This window comes from Phaseolus vulgaris, chromosome 1 (assembly GCF_000499845.2).
Source record: "Phaseolus vulgaris cultivar G19833 chromosome 1, P. vulgaris v2.0, whole genome shotgun sequence".
NCBI lineage: Eukaryota > Viridiplantae > Streptophyta > Magnoliopsida > Fabales > Fabaceae > Phaseolus > Phaseolus vulgaris.
The window spans coordinates 12,975,041-12,999,733 of NC_023759.2; the positions used below are offsets into that span (position 1 = coordinate 12,975,041).

At 34.7% G+C, this 24,693-nt stretch overlaps 2 protein-coding genes across 5 annotated transcripts in view; one reads left to right on the plus strand and one right to left on the minus strand.

Annotated features, from left to right (window-relative positions):
* Positions 1-714: 714 nt before the first annotated feature.
* On the minus strand, positions 715-2,984 carry LOC137813605 (uncharacterized). The gene is made up of 2 exons (XM_068615953.1): positions 2,534-2,984; positions 715-1,793 (listed from the first exon to the last, which is right to left on the minus strand). The coding sequence occupies exons 1-2, from the start codon at positions 2,849-2,851 to the stop codon at positions 891-893; spliced, it is 1,221 nt and encodes a 406-aa protein (XP_068472054.1). The 5' UTR covers positions 2,852-2,984; the 3' UTR covers positions 715-890.
* Positions 2,985-8,123: 5,139 nt separating this feature from the next.
* Positions 8,124-24,693, plus strand: part of LOC137813606 (alpha-mannosidase At3g26720-like) — a 45,797-nt gene continuing 29,227 nt past the window's right edge. The window contains exons 1-14 of one of the 4 annotated variants that reach the window (XM_068615957.1): positions 8,124-8,470; positions 8,569-8,652; positions 9,150-9,222; positions 9,439-9,613; positions 9,796-9,915; positions 10,017-10,100; positions 10,169-10,240; positions 14,145-14,258; positions 14,387-14,487; positions 15,538-15,631; positions 15,744-15,911; positions 15,988-16,077; positions 18,320-18,385; positions 18,476-18,532. In XM_068615957.1, the coding sequence (XP_068472058.1) occupies positions 9,449-9,613; positions 9,796-9,915; positions 10,017-10,100; positions 10,169-10,240; positions 14,145-14,258; positions 14,387-14,487; positions 15,538-15,631; positions 15,744-15,911; positions 15,988-16,077; positions 18,320-18,385; positions 18,476-18,532 (1,131 nt within the window). In that variant the 5' untranslated portion in view covers positions 8,124-8,470; positions 8,569-8,652; positions 9,150-9,222; positions 9,439-9,448. Of the gene's footprint in view, positions 8,471-8,568; positions 8,653-9,149; positions 9,239-9,438; positions 9,614-9,795; positions 9,916-10,016; positions 10,101-10,168; positions 10,241-14,144; positions 14,259-14,386; positions 14,488-15,537; positions 15,632-15,743; positions 15,912-15,987; positions 16,078-18,319; positions 18,386-18,475; positions 18,533-24,693 lie in introns of all 4 variants that reach the window. The other 3 variants (XM_068615956.1, XM_068615954.1, XM_068615955.1) reach the window with 3 other exon arrangements.

Genomic DNA, 24,693 nt, shown 5'->3' on the forward strand with positions numbered 1-24,693 from the left:
TTTTATGCATTACTTGTGTATAAACAATCCATAAACTTTTTTAATGAAAAACTAATTTTCAGATTATATAACTCACAAAAAAAATCATATAAAAAATGACTTTCAAATTATATATAAAAAAATACTATTGTATACTCCATAAGCACGATAAAAAGTGAGTTTCAGGACGTGTAATTCAAATAACACTTTTGATGTTCTGATTACACAATCCAAAAAAATTTCAAATTGCAAAATTTGAAAAGAAAAAAAAATTAGTTAAATTTCATATTTATGGAGTTGCCATGGGATTCAAAATGAAATCCACAGACCACGAATGTCATGATAAATAGAAGGTCATCACTTCTATGGATGATAGAGCTGAAGTCAATGTTAGAGAAGAAGCAAGTTTGTCTGTTTATTTCTCCTTGAAAGAAAGAATCATGTCTCGTCATGGGTTGGCTTCCTCTATCTGATATTAGATCCTCTGTTGGAAAATCCCAACAATGATGTATATGACGTTGTGCATTGATTTTGAAGTACATCCTATGCATAGTTGGGGACGAGTTCTGGAAAGCAGTGACTCAATTCCTGTCTGTAGGGGCCCTGATGTCCTCATACAACTTTTTGCACACATGCTTTTAATTCTTGCATACAATTGTATACAAAACTAATCGTAACATGACCAATTATAAGCTCAGAATCAGATTTAAATTAACAAATTAAACCAAGTGAAAATTGGAACAGCAACTCTGCAGTATTTGATACTTTTAAACATCTAAATATTTTAACACGTCTTTTATGCGTTATTATCCTTGAGTTAAAGTTTACAACAATAGCAGTTCTCCATCTAGAAACTGATGAATTGGACTATTAGTCTGAGAGACACAAGGGGAAAAAAGGTACAAATCTGATTATGGCTCCTCCAACTCTTGGGTTTTCTTCCTGTACTTGCGGTTGAACTTCAGCAAGCTCTTTCTAACATCCCCAACTTCTTGTTCATCTTCCTCCATTGCAGAAACATCACTGTTTTCAGGGTCACCAGCAGCTATGCCAACAGGGAAGCTTTTTCTATTCACGGCCTCTACGCCAGCATCAAGCTTGTGCTTTGAAATCATCTCACTGTCACTCATATTGGCATCACCAGATTTCTTCTTTGATATAAAGGTTACAGATGGAAGATCATCCAAAGCCTCATCCTCTTGAGATTCAGGTCCCTTGTTCAACTGCAAAAGGAAGCTCATGTATGCTTCTTTATTCGATTTGTCATCAATTTCACTTGGAGAATCATCAAAGGTATATCGAGTGTATCTTGAAGGATTTCGAATGTAATCCGGAACTGCTGAATCAAATTCTTGTGACTTTGACAACTGGTCCAACATAGGAACCTCTTCCATTGAAGAGGTCTTCATGCGAACATCCCTGGTTTCTTCGTGCTCATCATCATTAAAATTATCTTTATCATCACATTCAGGATCAAACCGAACCCGTTTCTGTGGCCTGGATTCACAAGGATTATCCTTACTCTTCAAAATTGACTTGGGGTTAGTAGCATCTCCGCCACCACCCATGTCTGGTGTGGATTTCTCAGAGACATGTAGGGCATCAATTTTTTTAGCCGCTTCATCATCCTGCTTCAGCCTAATCCTCGCAGCCAAATGATTTGCACGTGGATCTCGCACAAAATCTCTGAACGAAGTAGGGAAAACACTGCTAGAACTAATCTCAACTCCATCGTCCTTTACATCCTTCATGTACACACGATCACCCGAATCCTCTTTGCCAATAGCCTGCTTGTCATATTGATCTTCCTCTTCCTGCATAAAGTGTGATTCAGTCAAATATTTTTCCAATCCAAACTTTGATTGTGAAAAACTAGTAACAAACAGTGACAACAAAAACAAGAATCGCAAAGAAAAAACAGGGTGCCCTCCTCAAGTTAAGTTCTAGTTCTGCGCTTACACAAATAACAACAACAACAACAATAATAAAAGGAATTCAAAAAAAAGAATTTGGTGCAGACTGCAAGTATCCTCTACAGTTGCTTGAACCGGGTAGGACTACTCTACAGGCAGGCATACACTGGGTTCAAACACAAAACCATTTGACTAACATGAAAAAACTCCATCCGATTCGATCCACATGTTTCATGATATTTGAAATTTAAACATATATAATAATCTTAGTCCATCACCTTCAAAATATACTCTTCAATAAATTCATTTTCCTACAGAAATTTTCACATTAAACCAAAAAACCCTCAAACTTAGAGACCACTAGTTAAGGTGGAACAACCAGGTACAAGTGGACCCGTGGGCGAACTAACTGGTAACAGTAACAGACTCTTCAGTATATTCAAATCTTCTTCCTACACAATTTCCCCACACAAAAGCGGAGGGTAAACACAAATTAAAAGGAAAAAGGGTTTTTTCATTGCAGGTTAAAAAAACAATTTTCATCATCAAATTGGTTGAATTAAAATTACAAGTGCATAATGTTAGTTCATAACAACATATTAGTGAGGGGAAAAGGATAGAGAGGGATGAGCGGCATATACCTCGTAATCGAGGGTGCAATCTTGGCCAATACCAGACCTAATCTGCCACTGTTCATCATCGTAATCGGGGGGTTTAGAGGGTCCACGTGGCGCTTCTTCTTCGTCGTCGTCGTCTTCGAGATCGTCGAGGTCCTCCTGCTGAACCCGCGAACTGGAAAAAGTGTAGGGTTGGGTTTGGGGTTGGGGCTGGTGGGTGCGATTGGAGGGTGTGCTATCGATTTCGCCTTCGGTGAGAGACCATAGAGAGTTGATAGAAGAAGAGGGTATTGGAAGAGAACCAAAGGCTTTCGCCACACGCACTCTGAAACTATCCTCCATGCCGTTGCAGTGATTCGGGGAATCGTACACAGAAATTTGATTATATAGGGAAATGGTGAAAAGGGTGAGAAAGAAGGGTGAAAATGGTGAGGGTATTATTGGCGTCACTCCAAAGCGAAAGTGCAATGCTTTCAACGTTTATTACCCTTTTATGGCGGTATACACTCTACAAAACATTTTAAATAATAAAATCAAAGAAACTCTACATTTTTATTTACCATCATATTTAATCAAATAAACTAGAATAATATATTCAAAAATATTTTTAAATTAACACATTTTTTTATTTGTTTTTATTAAAAATATATTTTAAATTTAACTCAATTTTATAAAATAGATTTATAAAGTGATATTTGTACACACTATGTATATACGTCTTTATTTATAATCGATATGTGATTTTCAACATATTTATTATAATATACTTTAAATAACTATATTATAATATTAAGAAATGAATTCTAAATATAACTTAATTAACTAACTCATAATATTAAATTCGCACTCGTTTATATAATTATGAGATTTATTTATTTGATTTCAAACTTTTTTATTATTATCATATCTTAAGTATAATTTTTTTTATAAGTGAATGTATAATAAAGTGAATCATATATTTTTTAAAATAAAAGGAAGGTTTGTGTAGAATTTTAAATACAATTTGAGAAAACATCAATGGGTGTAAGTATAATTTGCTCTATTTTATAAGAATAATTTATATTAACATTTATATTTTTATAATTTAATTTTTTTCGTGTTATGATTTTATTTTCTTTGAAAAGACGATAAAAAACTATTTTGTGATTATCTTTGTTGTTGTGGGATGTTGAATAAGGTCATAACAAAGGATTAGATGTTTAAACAATATCATTTTGGTCGTAAATAATGGGATAGTATTCACTACATCAAATTTACATTTGAATTGTTTGCATGCATGTAATGGTGAAGAGGATCGAAGAGAGCTTATTTGAGATAATGGATTCGGTTTACTTCAATAAAAAAGTTGATAAATGAGATGGATGAAATGATGGCCACATAGGTCATGCTTCCTCACTCAAGACATAAAGATGAGAGGAAAAGTAGGCTTATGTTTCTTTTCCTAAAATGCTTCATTCCACTTGCTTTTTCATAGTGGTGATGCACTTATATAATTGGTTATCTCTCCACTATAACCGATTTGTTGGCTAAGATATGCATAGTTAACATCAACTTATAAATGTTAATTTTTTATTATTAGATATAAACTAACTTTTGCATATATTTAAGGGAAGAAGCAATATATTTTTCTCATGTTAAAGATAAATTTAGTTACAATGAAAGGATATAATAATAGTTCAATAATAACTCCAATTTGTTTCTTTTAAATCAAACATACTTTCAAACAAATTCACAAAAGATTGTCTAAGATTAAAAATATTATGATAGAAACTAACATAGAACATTTTAATTTTATATTGTTCTTCTTAACATGTATTACATCTAATTCTTTTTTTCCAACTACAAAAAGGTTTCACTTATCAATAAATAATTATAAATATTAATTGTCACTTCTAGCTTATAATGACTACACCAAGTCATTCTTGGCTATTTGGTATTCCTCCACTTATATTAAGCATCAAGTACGCAATTACACAATGTCCTTTCAACCTGAGTACACAAAGTGATAGAGGACCATCCTCAACCTTACATGCACCAAGCATACAACTAAGAGCAGAGACCACTTTCAAGCTATACAAAAGACATTGTAACTCTTAATCTATAAATATTTGTAAAAATTTATAAAAAGTAGAATATGATTTACTTTAGACCTTGTATTTTTGGGTCATTTCTAGTATGGATAGAAATAACTTGAGGAACTCTAGAAATCCTCACTTGAGAACTCAAAAAAGGGTTTTTAAAGCTCCTCCATGGCTTCCTAATTTGTATATAGGACAACTTTAAGTTGTATATAGGATAATTTGGCATTTTCACATGCTTCCTCAAGAAAAGTTGCATGTGATAGCCACTTCATGTTCTTTCACAACATGGGGAATGGATGTACTTTGTACTTTCCCACTTGCTAAAGGTTAAGTAAATTTTTTTATAATAATTATTGATTATTTCACTAAATTGATAGAAGTCAAACCTTTGACATCTATCATTGTTTAGTAGGTACAAAAGTTCTCATGGAAGAATGTGTATACAAACATGGTCTCCCACGTTTGATTGTTACATACAATGGTTGTGAGTTTAAAGATAAAAGGTTTTAGCAATTCTTGCAACAAGTCAATATCAAGCAGTGAGTATTATCCATTGATCATCCTCAAACCAATGATGAAGTTGAGGTAGCTAACATGGTCATTTTAAATGAACTAAAAAAATAAACTTGGTCAATAAAAAGGTTATAGGCCGAAGAGATGTCCAACATACTATGGGATTATTATTGCACTATGTTAATCATCTACAAAGGAAACTCATTTCTAACTAAAATATGTGTCAAATTCCATGATTCCAATCAAACTTGGAGAGATATCTTGAAAGAGACAAATTTTTTATAAAAGTAGTAATAATGATATATTGAAGGCGGAGTTGGACCAAATTCATGAAATAAGAGAAGAAATTGCAAAAAAAAAAGGATAGCCTAACGTGTGTCATGGAACAAGTTTTCCACAAAGGAGACTCAATATGACAAAAACTAGGAAATGCTTGAAAAGATAAACATGAAGGAAAATTGACACCCGATTGACATGATCTTTACTAGGTAACTGATTTCTTTCAAAATGGAGCATACAAACTTGAAGAATTATTTGTCAAACTTTTACAGAGAACTTGGAATGCAACACACTTGAAAAGGTAGTATGTATTTTTTTTTTCTTAGCTTGGGTTTTATCCCTGACAAAGATTTTTTCTAACAAAGTTTTAGCGATATACATTCTTAAATAAAATCTCAAATTCTTGATAAATCTCTTAAAGATGACACATCGACTTAATGATGTCCATATGACTATGATACCATATCAAAGGATATTTGATGAATATATCTAAATATGTAATTCAAAGTAAACAACTAGGACGTCATATCAAAGACATTCAATATATATAAATAAATAGTTCAAAGTAAATGGCCAGTCAGATCAAAGTTATTGAATAACTATATAAATAAATCATTCAAATGAAACGATGCGGACATCATATTAAAATGTCTAATGTATATGCCTAAGTAGTTAAAATAACAACTAATACATTAATGAAAGTTATTTTATATATGTACCTAAGTCATTCAAATTAAATGATTTATCAAATAATTAGTATATTAAGTCCTTCAAAGTAAAGAAATTATCAAGTCATACAAAGTAAGAGATTTATCAAGTGATGAATTTAGAAATCATGGATTAGAACATTGGCTAAAATTTTCAAACATGAAAATTTTGAATGATTAAAATCCTTGTTAGATAATGAGCACTAGTAGTAACTTTACTAACAATAACATAGAATAATATATTTATAGTTTTAAAGTTTAGATACAATATTTTTAGTCATTGACTAACTCCTCATGGATGACATCTTTGCCTAAGTCAATTTGGCTAGCATCTATTGAAGAAAAAAAAATTAAAGATTGACGCATAACCTTTTTAAAGCCCTCAAAATACCCTTTGAAACGCATTATTGTAAGTGTGATATTCTTACCCTTCAAATTCCCTTTACTTTTGTGTAATTTTTCAATCTTCTCTTGAAGATGAATTGCTCTAACCTCAACCTCTTGTAGCTTTTTCCTTGGCCTCTTCCAATCGCTTCTTCAATATCTCCACTTCACCTTTTAAAGACTAGTTGTTTTCTTCTATGTCCTTCATTTTTTCCTTAAGCAATCTCATGTGATAGACATATCACGCTTAACCAATGTTTTTTCCAACTCCTGGATTTTTCTCACCATTTGAGAATTGCCAATGATAACTTCTTTCCATTAGTGGATGATCACCATACACCTCACCAACATTATCTCACAAGAGTCGAAACACTCAAGTTGGCCTTCATGTTAATAATTAAGAAATAATTGGAATCCAACGCAATAACATATGGTTAACTCAGGTGAATGGACCTTCTTTGCTCCTTATTAGCAAGCCTAGTAAGTATTGGTTGGAACTTTTTGTTTAGGGAAGTGGTCGAGGAATGTTTAGTTAAAGAGTAGCTCAAGGAAGAATTTAGGGTTCTGGCTAAATAGGTGGATTTGTAGTCATTGTTGTCTTCAAAGCAGTTGATGAAGATCCCATATCACTCCTCTTCTTCATTTCACTTTTTTCTTTTTTGAATATTTTTAGTGATCACATGTAAATCATTCTTTAGAGCAGGAGCACTAGCCTCAACACGAGGTTTTTTTTCATAATTTTTTCATAAAAGAATACTGGTCATATGAACTTATCAAGAACAACATATAAAAGCATAAAAAAATGTCTTACCCAAAAAAGGGATATATAATCCTTGACAAGAGTACATTGAGACCTTTGTTACTTATAAATCGATGAAGGTTTTTTATGATCTTGATATCTATCATATCCTCAAAGTTAAGAAGGTACTTAAACCTCGATTTAATATAGAGGAAATCGAGGAGTGTGGTTAAGGTAAAATAACAACCGTTTTCTAGGATTTTAAGGTGAGTAACTTTTTAACGTTAAGAAAACTTTCTTCTCTTTGAAGAATTATTCAATTTTTTGAAGACACCACATTTTCTAATTTAAAGATACAACACTCATTTCCAATAAATAACTTAAAATTTAAGTTTTAATTATACAATTTCATCTAAGTGTCTAATTTAAACACAATTATTTAAAATTGGAAGATACAACTAATAAAAATTACAGTTGACTTTTGATCTAGTATAGGAAGAATAACATTTGACTTTTGCTTCCTATACTAGATCATTTTGGATCTACATTAAAATTTTAAATGCCTAAATTGTCTTTGGAATTTTGATTTGTGTGTCTAGGTTGGTTTTTGGTATTGGTAAATTTTCGACAAGATACGGTTCCAAAAGAAAGTTATTTACTTTCCGTAATGAAAAAAGTATTTTGAAAAAAAAAACAGGAATATTAATTATTACTTTGGGAATACAAATTCCGAGACAAGAAATCTAAGTTTTAAAAAAATTTAATATTATAAATAAAAGTTTAATTCAATTCCATAAAATTTTTTATGAACTATGATTTACATTCACTTGTATAAATCATTTATATTTATATACAAAGAAATATTTTTATATTTTCACTTCAATAATAATAGAATGAGGATGCAAAATCATAATATTTTCTTTATAAAAAGGCTATTTCTTCACGGAGGGCCCATTTGTTCTGTCTTTGCTTGTACGCTACAGTTACTTAATTCAGTAATAATGAAACGAAAGTCACAGAATATATAGCCAAAATCAGTGCAAAATCGGTAGCAGCAACGATGGTCAATGCGGCAGTGGTATTCGCTGTTTTGGTGGCGGCGATTTGGGTTGCGGAATCAGAGTACATAGAGTACAATACGACGCAGAGGATAGTACCAGACAAAATAAACGTGCACTTGGTACCTCACTCCCACGACGATGTTGGCTGGCTCAAGACCGTCGATCAGTACTACGTTGGAGCCAATAACTCCATTCGGGTCTGTCTTTTTTTTTTTTCAATTTATTATTATTATTTTTGGCTGCAAAGTTAGGAATTGTATAATGAACAAATAGTTGAGGTGACTTGTGGCTGCAGGGTGCATGTGTGCAGAACGTGCTGGATTCTGTGATATCCTCGCTCTTGGAGGACAAGAATCGCAAGTTCATATATGTTGAGATGGTAATTGATCATATATGGCATTTCAGTTGCATTGCACTGCGTAACTTCTATTTTGGTTAAACTTTTTTTGTAAAGAACTTTAGGAGAGGAAAATAAAATGATAAAACTGATTGACTAAAATTAATTTATTTACATGTTAAAAATAAATATTTGAGAAGTTATATGTGAGAAATTCTACGAATTAATTCATGTATAAGCTAGTCCAAAGAGACTCATGTTTGGACACATTTCTTTATGAGGAGTTCTAGAAGATAAAAATGAAATAAACTTCTTTGTAAGTTAAAATTAGCTTATGTAAAAGTAAAATGTGTGAAATACATCAACAAAGGAAAGAAGTGAGAAAATATCAAGAATGCCTAACTGAGTGAGTGAGTTTCGAATTTGTGTACAGGAATAATAATAGTACCTTCCTGTGCTTTTTGTGGTGTTTTATTTTTTTTTAAAGGGCAAGAACTAAGTAGTGGGTTTAATTGAGTTCAGATTTTTTTTATGGGTAGGCTTTTTTCCAAAGATGGTGGAGACAGCAAAGTAAAGCAATGAAAATTAAGGTCAAGGAGCTTGTCAACTCGGGTCAGTTGGAATTCATGTAATGTGCCTACCTTATGTTATTCTTCCTCAAGCTAGTTTATGGTTATTGCTTTTCAAATTCATGTCTAATTTAGGAGGGTGCTTTTGCGTAATTTATAGCTGGCATATATTATGCTTAAGTCGGTGACTTTGAATCTGATTAGTACTTTCTTATTCTTATGCTACCTTTTGTTTTGGTTCCTGATTTGGTTTTTGAAGAAATGGGGGTATGTGTATGCATGATGAGGCCACTCCACATTACATTGATCTAATTGACCAGACCACACTGGGGCATCAATTTATCAAAGAGGAATTTGGTAAGGTTCCAAGAGTTGGTTGGCAGATTGACCCATTTGGCCATTCTGCAGTTCAGGCTTACTTGCTTGGTGCTGAGGTATGTTCATCTTAACTGAACCATGTGGACACTTATGTGTAACATAACATCCTTGATTTCACTTCTAGTCACTTGAAAATTGTACTACTATTATGTGTGAAGTCATTCACACACAATTATATTAAAGTTTTAGCATGTCATTATGAATTTGCAAGTCCTATGTGATTGTATCTTTGCTGCAGCTAGGATTCGATTCACTCTTTTTTGCTAGAATTGATTACCAAGATCGAGCCAAGCGATTGAAGGAGAAGACTCTTGAGGTTATTTGGCAGGGTTGCAAGTCTCTTGGCTCTTCTTCACAGGTTAGTTGCCTAATGATTCTGTTTCTACTTACTAGTAAGATTTTTTCCCCTTCATATAAGTTCTTTAGAGGAATTATTCCTGTGAAAAAACTTCATTGCAGATATTTACTGGGATATTTCCCAGGCATTATGACCCCCCTGATGGTTTTACATTTGAGATAAATGATGTTTCACCTCCTATTCAGGTAGTCTTCTTTATTTGTTTAAAATTTACTTGAAGAATATGTTTAATTCTCTATTTGACTATTTGAAGGACGACATTCTACTATTTGACTATAATGTTCAAGAAAGGGTCAACGATTTTGTATATGCCGCCTTAGCTCAGGTGAGATCTGGCTGATAATTGAACCTCTTTGTTTGTCTTATAGAAATCTGTATATTGATAGCTCAAATGCTAAATGGAGGTGTAAGAATGAAAGTTAAATTCTACTTAGTAAACTAGGAATGTAGTGGATTTTGATTTGTTACCTTTCACATTGAAGGGAAAAAATATTTGTGTTGGTGGGAAAGGATTTTTAGGAACTTCTTGTACTTCTAAAATTGCCATAGGATCTTTTTGACGCCTAAAGTATGCATCTTAAAGAAGGACTTGAAAATGGTTAGCTATATGAGAGGAAAATTGATTCAATGTAATTTAGTACTAGAGGATATATATAGGGAACTCTACCCACTAGAATAATGATTACAATGATTTCTAGTATCTTACAATACCAAACTTGTAATAATTACAATATCTCCTTGTAACTTAACAAAATATTTTCTGCACGCCCAAAACTCCCCTGGTGAATGGATATTTATCATTCCTAGCTTGCATGTGAGATCATGAAATCGTTTTGTTGGAGGACCTTTTGTTAACAAATTTGCTAGTTAAAGCCCAAATGGGACGTAGGAAGTAGTGGTAGGCCCATTATCCAATTTTTCTTTAATGAAGTTTGGTCTATCTCTATGTGCTTGGTCATATCATGTTAAACTGGATTGTGAGCAATGGTAATTGATGGTTTATTATCACAATAAAGAGTCATAGGTTCTTCACATTTCACTTTAAGATCATTCAAAATAACTTTTAAATGCAAAAGTTCACACACCTCCGTATTTAATTTTCCATTCCTCTTGAACAACAACCCTCTTCCTAGACTTGTCTTCAAATATTGAAGGATTCTATTCATAGGTTCTAAATGTTGCTCTCTTGGATCATATATGAACTCACTAACTACACTTACAACATAAGCTATGTCAAATTTGGTCTGGCTTAAGTAAATGAGCTTCTCAGACAAGTCTTTGATTTTATTCATTGTAGAACTACCTTCATCGCTCCCAATTTTATATTTATTTTCTATGGGAACTCTAGTGCCTTGCAAACAATCTTGTTTCTTTGAGAAGATTTAGAACAAACTTTCTTTGGGAGATAAGGATGCCTTTCTTCGAGTAGAAAGCTTTTATCACAAAGAAGTACTTTAATTTTCCCAAGTCCTTCATCTTGAATTGAGCAACAAGCTTTTCTTTCAAGATTCGTTTCTGATAGCCATCTTTATAAATTCACCTGCATCCTATTGCCTTTTTATCTTGTGGCTTGTAAAAATCTCCCATGTTTAGTTCTTTTCTAAGGTACTATTCTCTTCATTCATGGATTGAACTTAATTCTTATCTTTCAGTGCCTCTTGAGTTGATGTAGGGATTCTAATTGCATCAATGGCAGAAAGTAAACTCTGGTGCTATATTGAAAGGTGTTTAGTGGATACAAAATGAGAAATAAGATACCTAGTACAAGACTGTACTTGAATAAATATGATAGAGAAAACAGTGTATTTTAACATACAATGTTATACCTTTTATTGATGTATATATATAGGTTACGGGTAAGACACTTACCTTTTATTGTTTGCATTAGGAATATAGTTGAGTTGAGTTCATTTTCTATGTGGTTTTGGTATCCTAGTCCAAGGAACCATAACTCCTAGGAGGCAGACTAAGACAAATAATTCTTCCAGTTGAGTCTTGCATTTGTAATGGTCGGAGTAGTTGAAAAGAAAGCAACGAAATCTATTGAGTTATTTTAGAGATGAAGAACAATGATCAAACTTGAGAAAAGAGAAGAGGAACCTTAAAACCATGAGGGAGAACGTGTCCCAACACTAAAGACAAAAGAGCCAACGAGTTAGACAGAGGTGGCATCGAGTGGTTTCAAAAACGGGAAGGCGGCACATAGAGGACACACATTGAAATTGGTTGCTCGTAGATCGACGAGTGGATGAGAGGTTGGTCACGCAACCACCAAGGTTGGCTTGCACTCCTCGAGGCGCACCTAACCTTGACTTTTTTGAACAAACTATTGAGCACAAAATATACTAGAATTTGATGCAGGCCCCTACATATCAAAGTACTAAATTAATAGGTTGAACACTTTTTGTATTACTAGGAGGATATCTACCACATTGATGCTTTACAAATTGACATACATCAAACTTAAATGAATCAACAAAATCTTTAGAGAATAAAGAAGGAAATGTATTCCTTACAACATAAAATGACGAATGTCCTAGATGACGATGAAGGAAGCAAATTTGAGAAAGGATTCAAAAGTAGCGTGTTGGAGATCCTACATTAACTAGAGATTAGGACATTTCATTGTATATAAGTGAGTGCAAACCTCACATCATAAGCTAGTTTTATGAGGTTGAGTTAGGCTTAAAGTCCACTTCTTAATATGGTATCAGAGCCATTTTCGAGCCTATCCTAACGAGAGTTTGTTGGGCTTATCAGGCCACCTGCTATCGGGCTATTATTGGACAACTGATAATATGTTATCCCACGCACGAGCTGTCACTCTCGGCGTGAGGGGGATGTGGGATCTCCAACACACCCCCCTCACGCCGAGAGTGACAACTCATGCATGGGATAACATATTATGGGTGGTCCAATAACGGCCAGATAGCGGGTGACCTAATAAGTCCAACAAACTCTCGCTAGGAGGCTAAAAAATGACACTAATACCATAAGAAGCCATACAATTTTCAAAAGAATGAGAAAGATATTCACATCCATTATCACTGCACTCAGCTACCCCATTTTGTTGAGGTGTATAAGCACATGAAGTTTGATGAAGAATACCATGATTTTATTTTATTTCCACATGACCCTCTCCACTCTTTACCTCCCTAAGTGATAATGGACGTGAGTATCTTTCTCATTCTTTTAAAAAATTTTATGGCTTCTTATGGCATTAGAGTCATTTTCGAGCCTATCCTAGCGAGAATTTGTTGGGCTTATCAGGCCACTCGCTATCGAGCCGTTATTGGACCACCCATAATATGTTATCCCACGCACGAGTTGTTACTCTCGGCGTGAGCGGGGTGTGTTGGAGATCACACATCGACTAGAGATTATGACATTTCATTGTATATAAGTGGGTGCAAACCTCACATCATAAGCTGATTTTATGAGATTGAGTTAGGCTTAAAGTCCACTTCTTAATATAGCGCAAGACCTAAGACAGACAATACTTGTTTGTCTACTAAAATTGTCCTTGGGTCCCAGGTTTATAAGGAAATATAACCTTCCTTGTTCCTTAACAATTCCAATCGACCTTTCCGTGGCAAGATTCTAAAAACCACAATGAGAGAGAAAGAAGGTTACAAAACAATTTAGGTTATGAGTAAGCTTTTGAGCTAAAAGGAAAGAGTTGTAGCTAAGGTGACTAAGTGTAAGATGCGGATGCAGAGCCCCTAAGATCGAGAGATTAACTTGAAAATGTTAAACTATATGAGTGGAAAAACATTTTCATTGAATTGATTGAATGTAAATCCGTCCAAGAGGATATATAGAGAGAACTCTACCCTCTGGAGTAATGTTAACAATGATTTCTTGTTACCACACTTTTAATAATTACAATATCTCCTTGTAACTCAACAAAAGGAATGGATGATAAAGAATATGAATTACCTAAAAAAAATATGGCTTCTATTAATTGTAACAATTTCCCTTTTACTATTTAAACATTTACACCTTTTAATTTTAGCAAATTTGTAGCCTTAAGTTAAAGTCATACATTTTTGCAAGGTATCTTTTTTGGAGAACCTATAACACCATGACCTATGAAAAGTTTGTCAATGCATTATATTTGAGAGTAAATTTTTTTATTTTTATTCATATATTTTAGTTAGCTTTATGTTGTTTCAAATGGAGTATGTCTATCATGGATGTTACAGACTAAATCTTCTACCTGTTTCTAGGCTAATGTGACCAAAACAAATCACATGATGTGGACAATGGGTACAGATTTCCGTTATCAATATGCTAATTCATGGTTTAGGCAGATGGATAAGTTCATTCACTATGTTAATCAGGTACTCTAGCTTGTGTTTTTTTTCTAAAATGTTTCTCTGGAGTTATTGTTTTATATCATTGATGAGACTTACAGTTTAGCTCCTTGGAATTACAATTTGTACTTGCACATCGTTTCACATTTTCTCAGGATGGACGTGTCAATGCATTATATTCAACGCCATCTATCTACACTGATGCAAAATATGCAGCTAATGAATATTGGCCTCTTAAAGTTGGTGATTTCTTCCCGTGAGTTTATCATACTTATGTTCTAGATTTATCTTTGAAATTAGAGGTAAGGAGGGAGAAGGCAAGGGGAGGGAAGTCACAACCTTTTCTTTGGAAGCTTATTAATGAGGGGAAATAAAGGTAAATAACTTACTTTAAATTAAATAACGGATATAAATAATTCCCATTCTTTTAACTTTAACACCCAAACAAAAGGAAGAAAGTAACCTTCTTTCAACAAAGAAGTGCAAGATATAATAAAGCTATTATGAGCTTTCTTCTAATAGCTTAAGCTATAGAATTTTTTGAATTGTGTGACAATCAACATGACTATATTTATAATTCATGCAACATTCAATACAGTGGAATCTAATATGCTAATTCTAAGGGCCACAATGTAACACTCATTTTGGGGCAATGCCATACTCACCTCATTTTATCATATGAATTGCATACCCTTTGTTGTCCTCCCAAACTCACTCTATTTTGTCTCCAAAGTAAGCCATCTTCTCTATTCAACTCTAATTTGTGGTTGCAATGTTTTGCCATGATCTTACTTTAGGAAAAGATAAATTTGCTGCTAAATCTCTCAAGTGTTTTATCGTAGATATTCTGTATGGTAGAGAGGTTACCATTGCTATTTTCCTCAATACTTATATCTTCAAAGGTCAGCATCTTCGTGGCCTGTCCCTTTTTTTTCCACTTCAGATTAGAGACCATATATAATTTAGTGAATTCTGAGATAATCAATCCACACGTATATACTTATAACTTATAATTTGTACAACATTCCACACAATAGAATCTGATGCTAATTTTGAGGGCCAATTTTGCAGGAATTAATGGCTGAATCAACTAAGAATTAGTATTCAATAACAACTAATCAATATTATATATGAGAAATCTATTTAATATATGCTACTTAATTCTAACATAAGCTTTCATGAGAGTTGGGTCTTGAGAAATAGGAATACCACCTTCATTTACTTCCTTTCCCATCTCTTCCATTACTTTAAAGCTTACACATTGTTTAGAGATCCAATTTTTTAAATTCAAGACACAACATTTTAGGTATGCAGATCACCCAAATGCATATTGGACTGGATATTTTACAAGTAGGCCAGGTTTGAAGGGCTATGTGAGAGTGATGAGTTCTTACTATCAGGTAAATTGTTTACCTTTTTTACTTTATGAAGTAATTAGTTAAGTGCTTGTGAGCTAATAGCTCATTTTCTTGTTTGGACTATCTTTATTGCTTTTCTTTTATTGACATTTAGGCTGCAAGGCAATTGGAATATTTTAAAGGGAGGAATGAAACAGGACCAAACACTGATGCATTAGCTGATGCTTTAGCAATTGCTCAGCACCATGATGCAGTTAGTGGCACAGAAAGACAACATGTTGCATCTGATTATGCGTTGCGTCTCTCATTGGGATATGAAGAGGTGCATATTAATAATTTTCTGCTTTAGTATTAATATCATAAATATAAACTTATACATACAAATTTTTAATTTTCAGGCAGAAAGATTGGTTGCATCTGCACTTGCTTCCTTGGTAAATCAAAGATTAAGTTCCCATAGGATGAACCCAGTGAAAGATTTCCAACAGGCAATGCACCACAATTATACCATAAGTTTCTTTAATTTTTTATGGAGGAATTAATCATAAAATACATCTAACAAAAATCATTCATCTTTGATTTTTACTATATACCTAGGCCCATATCTATGTTTTCCTTTGTTGTGCTTGAGATGCCCAAGGATTCCATTAAATGACTCTCTATCATTTATCTCTACATGGTATCTAGAGCCTAGTCGAATCTGTTCCCTCCCGATGGACTCATTGTCCATCGGTGCCAAATTGTTTTTCTGAAAATCGCATTTCTTTCTATTTTTCAACATCCCTTCTTCATTGTGCATCTTTTTTCCAGTAGTTTTCTATCATTTTTGCCACCACTGCTGCGGTCATCTTTCTAACCTGCTACCCCACGAATAGAGTAGCCCTCTCATGCGCCACCAAAATTGCAGTCATGAGAGCATTCATGTGCGTCTAGAAGCAAATGTGCTCTTTTCTCCGTTCACCATTGGCAGTTGCGGGTGGTGGCATGTCTAGCTAATTTCTGGCCATGCTCATCAACCCCTAACTCGCCCTGGAGTCCCCTTCTTCGATTTGGTCTTAACTTCGTGATTAGGGCTTGTTTTACGTATCTTCGCTTTTGAAATTAGATTATGGGGTCTTTGACTGTTCCCACATTGAACTTTGTTTGGTCCACCCTGTTGCGTTCTGTGCAAGTTATTCCTTAACATACTTTCACTTGAAAAGGATTTACGTGAGCCGGGGAAGATTTTTGTTCACTTGAATTTAATTTAATGACATGGTTTTTTGAAAGTTTATTTAGTTTTTGTTAACACACATTATTTGCAAGGACACCATTTTTTCATCCTACACAAATGGGTATGCTCGAGTGACCAACAAATGTCCACCAGTGTTGACTTTCGTCTCTGGCAAGTTGTGGTTCTGATCTCTTGATCTCCCTCTCCATTAGGGTTTTCACCGAAAAGTGGTGACCCATTCAGACCAGCCTAGAGGAGCTCCACTCAACATTTGTCACCATTGAAGCTACTTCACTCTTTGGTGACATGTTGGTGATAACATGCACAATTTATCCTAATAAAGGAATTTTGGTTGGTGTTGGAGTTATTGTGCCTTTTACTGAGATTTTGGAATGTGAGAGCGAAGCAAGAAGGTTAGTTTTGCTAGGCGTTTCCATAGGTTGATTGAGAATTCAAATAATGATGGCATAAAGAAATGCCACCAATGTAGTCTAACCCCAAGAACTAAAAATAGCACTTTGCAAAATCAGAAGACTGAAATGGTGAAAACTTTTAATTTAGGGACCAAAAGAAACAATGTCCCCAATTTGGAGGACTAAAACCATAGGCTTTAATAAACTTTTAAAAAACCATTTCACTCAATTAAATCCATGGGAAAATGCTGAGTAGGTAACCATTTGCCACATCTTCAATGTCACTAACACTCCCTCACCCCAAATACTAAAGTTAGCATTTCCTGATATCAAAAGATTAAAGAGAAATTTTTTAGTTAGAGGATGAAAAGAAATAGTGCCCCAATTTTGAGGACTAAAAACATATTTAAGCCTACATAATATCTTCATTTGTTGTGCATGAGACACTCTAGGATTCCATCATATGACTCCCTATCATTTATCACTTTATGCACATGCCAAACTTATTTCAGCAACAAATAAGCATCCTTGAACTACCCTGCTAGTGAATAACTCCTTTGATCAGTTGTATTCAGGTGAGTTTATTTGTTATAACTGTCAGCCTGTCACTATATGTTGAATTTTGTTGTTCAGTTAGATGATCTTTTGTAGTTGTTGTGAACCAAAACTCGTTACTACAAACTCAATAATCAATAGAAAGGTTTTTTTTTTTTTTTTTTTTCTGTACCTTTGTTTTTCTCTTAATTTGGTACCAGAGCTTCTCTTCTCTTTGTTTTCCTTTTACTACTTGTAGAAAATCAGATGGTCAATCCAAAGTTATACATTTAGAGTTACACATTTCACTACATTAACCATTCTTAGCTGATAAGGGTTCCTATTTCTCTTGTCTTATTATGTCCTTAATAAGTGATATAAATGAACGAGAAAGGAGTTATTTATCTTATTGAAAATGCTTTTGGGCACTTTTAATTGTTTTGATTTCTAATATATGCTATTGACTATCATCAATCTGTCACTTTATTTTTTTTATTAACTTAGGCTTCCTTAATCTTCTCAGTTTAAGAACGTTTGGTATTATACTAAATTATGTGAATTTGTTTTCAGTGTCCTCTTCTTAATATAAGTTACTGTCCTCCATCAGAAACTACGTTGGTTAATGGAAAGATCTTGGTAAGGATAATATTGATTTTTTGCATGAATATAATTAGATATGAATTTTGCTTATTAAAATGGTTCTCACAATTTTTTATTCCTTTGTAGGTGATTGTTGTTTATAATCCTCTTGCTTGGAAGAGGGAAGATGTAATTCGAATTCCTGTAAGTTCTTTTGCTGGTAGTTAGTTTATTTTATTTTTTGTTGGACCTGGGTATGTGCTTGAAAGGTGTATTCCATCACTTCAAAATTAGGGGTTGTTGCCATGTTCCATTTACTTGTGTTGAATGTAATGGGTTTAGTCCCTAGTTTCTATTATTTTGTTATTATTTCCATTTATAATTAAACAATCCCATGTGTATTTTACACAAGGGAAATTATCCTATATTTATTATATTTATTTTCTTTATTCTTAATATGGTATCAATAGCATAGGCTAAGGGTTCAATTTTTGTCTGGTGAACCCACTATTGCCCGGTGTTTTCCACCCACTGTCATTGCTGCTCCGCCATAGCCATCGATTGGGCCAACAACACGATGATCGAAGCTCTCGCACTCTTTTAGTTCATGGTGATGTTCCCCAATGTTTTTGGGGTGATGTTGTTCTTAGTACATGTTATCTAATTAATTGTATATGTTTGGTTTTAGAGAATAAAATTCCTCATTTTATTTTATTTCCTCATGAACCTCTTCCTCCCTTACCACTTAAAGTTTTGAGGTATGTGTTTTTTAGGGTTCACTAGATTTCAAAAAGGATATAAATGTTTCTCACCCTCTCTTAACCGCTATTTCATTTATGGAGATGTTACCTTCATCAAGTCTTCTTTTTATTTTAAGTCTTTATCTTCTCCACCTGTGTCCATCTTATCAAGTACATATTCCAGTTGTCTTTGATCTTCTTGTTGTGTCTAGTGTACCTAAGGATTCCCCTCCTCCACCACCTCTTCAAGTTTACATTCGTCGTACTTTCCATCATCCACTGGATGACTCTCTTCTAGTGCTAGCTCCTTTACCCCTTCCGACTCTGATGGTTGATTCTGGTCTTCCCATTCCCCTTGTAAAGGTATATATTCTACTCATAATCCTTCTCCACATTATAATGATTTAAACTACCATCGACTATCTCAACCTTTTTATACATGTCTTTCATCTAAGTGGAAAGAAATAGATGAAATATATTTCTGAGATATCTTACAAATGTGATTACAGTCTCTATTTATAGACTGTTTTACAACCTAATTAAAGAAAGAAATAATAGGCAATGAAAACCAGAAATAATGAGTGTTTAAAGCTGTACAAATCAAATAAAATCAAATCAGTAACAAATCTGTTCTAATAAATATAAAATGGAATCTGCACTTAATTATAACATAATTCTCCTGATTATGCAACACTCCCCCTCAAGTTGGTGAATGTATATCTATCATTCCCAACTTGCAAGTAAGATCTTCGAATTGTTTTGTGGGAAGTCCCTTAGTAAACATATCTGCCAATTGGAGTCTTGAAGGGATGTACTCAGTGGCTATAAGACCATCATCCAACTTCTCTTTAATAAAGTGTCGGTCTATCTCTACGTGCTTTGTTCGATCATGTTGAACCGGATTGTGTGCAATACTGATAGCGGACTTATTATCACATGCCAAACCCATAGGAGCTTCATATTTTATTTTTAGGTCATCAAGTATGATCTTCATCCATAAGAGTTCACACACCCCTTGAGCCATGGCTCTAAATTCTGCCTCTGCACTTGATCTTGCAACTACATTTTGCTTCTTGCTCCTCCATGTCACCAGATTTCCACCCAAGAACATGCAGTAGCCTGTGGTGGATCTCCTATTAACAATCGATCCTGCATAGTCAGCATTAGTATATACTTTCATGGATAAGTTTTCCCCCTTTTTGAATAGCAATCCTTTTCCTGGAGAGGCTTTTAAGTACTGAATAATTTTATCTACTGCCTGCAAGTGTCTTTCTCTTGGATCATGCATAAATTGACTAACCACACTAACTGCATAGGCTATATCTGGCCTAGTGTGTGAAAGATAAATGAGTTTTCCCACAAGTCTTTGATATTGTGTCTTCTCCACTTTTGGGTTTTCCTCATCATTCTCAATCCTATGATTTTGCTCTATTGGCACTCCAGTGGGCTTACAACCCAACTTACCAATCTCTTTGAGAAGATCAAGGATGTATTTCCTTTGAGAAATAAAGATGCCCTGTCTCGAGTAAGCAACCTCTATCCCAAGGAAGTACTTCAGCTTCCCAAGATCCTTCATTTCAAATTGAGCAGCTAGTCTCTCCCTCAAATTTTGTTTTTCAATCTCATCATCACCTGTAATAATCATATCATCTACATAGACCAAAAGTAGAGTGAGTTTACCATTCTGAGAATGTTTTATAAACAAAGTATGGTCACCTTGGCTTTGTCGGTACCCCAAAGATACCATAGCTTGAGTAAACCTTCCAAACCAAGCACGAGGTGATTGTTTAAGACCATATAGGGCCTTCTTAAGTCTGCACGCCTTATTCCCTTCATTAACAATACCATAACCAGGTGGAATCTCCATGTATACTTCTTCCTCCAAGCTTCCATGCAAGAAGGCATTTTTAACATCAAATTGATGCATTGCCTAACCAAAGTGTGCTGCCAGGAAGAGAATAATCCTGACGGTATTCATTTTTGCCACTGGAGCAAAAGTCTCCTCATAATCGATCCCATAGGTTTGAGTGTACCCTTTTGCAACCAACCTTGCTTTATACCGATCCAGTGTGCCATCAGACTTATACTTAACTGTGTATATCCACCTACAACCCACTGCTTTCTTATCTTTTGGTCTCTCTACAATCTCCCAAGTCTCATTCCTTTCTAACGCGCTCATTTCTTCATTCATGGCTCAAATCCATATTACGAAAGAGTGGACTTTAAGCCTAACTCAACCCCATAAAACTGGCTCATAAGATTAAGGTTTGCACCTACTTATATACTATGAAAGGCTCTCATCTCTAGTCGATGTGGGATCTCCAACACACCCCCCTCACGCCGAGAGTGATAGATAGAAGCTCGTGCGTGGGACTATATATTATGGGTGGTCCGATAGCGGCCTGATAGCGGGTGGCACGATAGGCCCAACAAATACTCGCTAGGATAGGCTCGAAATGGCTCTGATACCATATTACGAAGTGGACTTTAAGCCTAACTCAACCCCATAAAACCGGCTTATAGGGTTGAGGTTTGCACCCACTTATATACAATGAAAGGCTCTGTTTCATGGAAGGTGACATCTTTGGAAATATAAACTTTACGACTTTGAGGATGATAACATTTGTACCCCTTTTTGTTGGGGGCATAACCGATGAAGACACATTTGATGGCACGAGGATCTAACTTACCTTGATAAGGACTATGAACATGGACAAAAGCAGGACAACCAAAGACACGATTCTGAAGACTATTCAACATGGGAATAGAAGGATAGAATGTGGTCATAACCTGAATAGGAGTAACACCCTCTAGAACCCGAGAGGGTAATCTATTAATCAAATAAGTGGCAGTTAGGACTGCTTCCCCCCAGTAAGATCTAGGAACAGATGTTTGGAAAAGTAAAGCTCGAGTAACCTCAAGGAGATGACGATTTTTCCTTTCAGCAACCCCATTTTGTTGAGGAGTGTCCACACAGGTTAATTCATGAACAACTCCATTTTCCTCAAAGAACTTGGAAAGGTTTTGGTTCACATATTCTCTTCCATTATCAGAACGCAATCTCTTAATTGGACTTTCAAATTATGTTTGAATCATTCTGTAAAACTTTACAAACAAGTGAAAAACTTCAGACTTATCTTTCATGAGGAATATCCAAGTAACCCGAGTACAATCATCAATAAATGAAACAAACCATTTTGCACCCGAGATATTAGGAATAGGTGAAGGGCCCCATACATCTGAATGAATAAGATCAAAAGGTTTAGAACTTTTATTACCATTGGGAGGAAAAGTTGTCCGATGGTGTTTAGCAAACTGATAAACATCACAATGAAATGACTCAGCAGACACTTTTGTAAATAAAACAGGAAATAAGGACTTTAGGGTACTAAATGGAGGATGACCAAGACGTCTGTGTTGAAGCCATATTTGAGAGGATGACCAAGATTCACGACCTTGCTGAAGATTAGAAGTGTGTGCCTGTAGTCTAGCACCCTTTTTACTTTCTTCATGCTGTAAATAATATAACCCGCCCTGCTCTTTAGCAATTCCAATAGTCTTCCCCATGGCAAGATCCTGAAAAACACAATGGGAAGGGAAAAATACCACTGCACAATTTAAATCTTGGGTAATCTTTTGAATAGACAAGAGGTTATTGGATAGTTTGGGAACATGAAGCACATTTTTTAAAGGAAATGAAGGTTGAAGGTGAATGGTACCACGACCATTAATGGGGGTAGTGGAACCATTAGCAACAGTAATATATGGCTTACCGGATAAAGTAGTGTAGGATGAAAAAGAAGAGGAATGAGGTGTCATATGATCAGTAGCACCAGAGTCTATAATCCAGATATTTTCAGTACTAGAAGCATTAAAGGATAAAAAACTAGAACTCTTGCCACTCATAGTAAAGGAACAATAGCTAGATGGCTTACTAAGGGAGTCCATGAGAGTTCAAAACCAACTGAGTTTTTCAGATTGGCAAAATTTGATCCTGTTCACACACAAAAAAAATCCGCCGGAAAAATTTTCCGGTGGTGGTTTCCGGCGGCCGGCGGCGGTTTCTGGCGAGTAGTGGCAGTTCCGGCGAGCGGTGCAGTTTCCGGCGAGCGACGGCAGTGGTGGTCGGTGGTGGTGGTCGATGGAGAAAGGATAAGGAAAATAGAAAGTTGCAGCAATGAAGGCTGTCCAAAAAAAATAATAATTGCAGCAATGAAGGCGGTCAAGGAAAATGATTACAACAATGAAGGCTGTCAAGGAAAATGATGACAGCAATGAAGGCTAAAAAAAAATAAAAATTGCGGATCAGGAGCTCTGATACCAAGTGGAAAGAAATAGATGAAATATATTTCTGAGATATCTTACAAATGTGATTACAGTATCTATTTATAGACTGTTTTACAACCTAATTAAAGAAAGAAATAATAGGCAATGAAAACCAGAAATAATGAGTGTTTAAAGCTGTACAAATCAAATAAAATCAAATCAGTAACAAATCTGTTCTAATAAATATAAAATGGAATCTGCACTTAATTATAACATAATTCTCCTGATTATGCAACAATCTATTTCTTCTGTCCATTGCAAAGTCTGTAGGTGATGCCTTAGCTTATCCTCATTGGTATCAGTCATGGTTATCAAACTCGTGAGTTAATTTGTTAACTTGTTCGAGTTTGCGTTTCTACTCACCCTTTCCGAGTTAACTTAGAAGCAAACTCAGTTTTGGAGCAAACTTGGTAGAGTCGAAAGCAAACTCGGTTGAACTTGAGAGTTCGCAATCGAGTTGGCGATCCCAAAGGGTATTCTTTTTAAACCCTAAACGACCCTTTTGCTTGTGTTAGGGTTCAAACAACTCACCCTGTGCTCGGATTTAGGTTTGGATTGAGGTCACGTTAGTGGTCAATGGTTTCACATTCGTCGTCACCGATCTCCGTTCGAGGTTGTTAATCTTCGTTTGTGGTTGTCGGTCAACGTTCATGGTCGCCTCACCTCCCTTGGTTCGTGGTAGTCGATCTGAATTCGTATTCACCGTTCGTGGTCGTGATCATCTGAGTTGGTGGTCGCCGGTCCCAGTTCCAATCATTTGCATCATCGCTGAGTGGTTCTCGCCTCTATTCGTGTTTTAAGTTCTTTTCTCTCTGGTTTCAGGAAACGTAGTATTTGAGTTGGTTTAGAAATTTCTATTGCAGATGACAAGAAATATTTGACACAATTTAAATTTGATTTTTTTTAATTTCAAATAAATAAGTTTTTTAAATTCATGTTCTTTTTAGGTATGTTCAGGAGTTGATCAAATTCAAGTAGAACAAGTGCATCCTTATATATTAAAAGTAGAAGTAAAAATGCTCCAAAAGATGATCTTTCTTCAGAACCCAATTAGATGATGTTTTATAATATTTTTGTATGAACCTATTTATTTAGGTTACATTGAACTTATGTAATTCTCCTTTACTACTAAATTTAATTATTTTATTAGTATTGTAATCGTTTGTTTTAAGTGCTTTGATTAATTTATTATTAAAATATTTTTTCATACGAAGTAAACTCTTACGAGTCTACGAGTTGAGTTTACGGAGCTCTCACGAGTCTACGTAGACTCTCGAGTTTGGTAACCTTGGCGTCATG

Coding starts and splice junctions, on each gene's coding strand:
- LOC137813605 (XM_068615953.1), bottom strand. CDS start 2,851: ATGGAGGATAGTTTCAGAGTGCGTGTGGCGAAAGCCTTTGGTTCTCTT. Junction 1,794..2,533: donor ATTGCACCCTCGATTACGAG/GTATATGCCGCT, acceptor CACTTTATGCAG/GAAGAGGAAGATCAATATGA.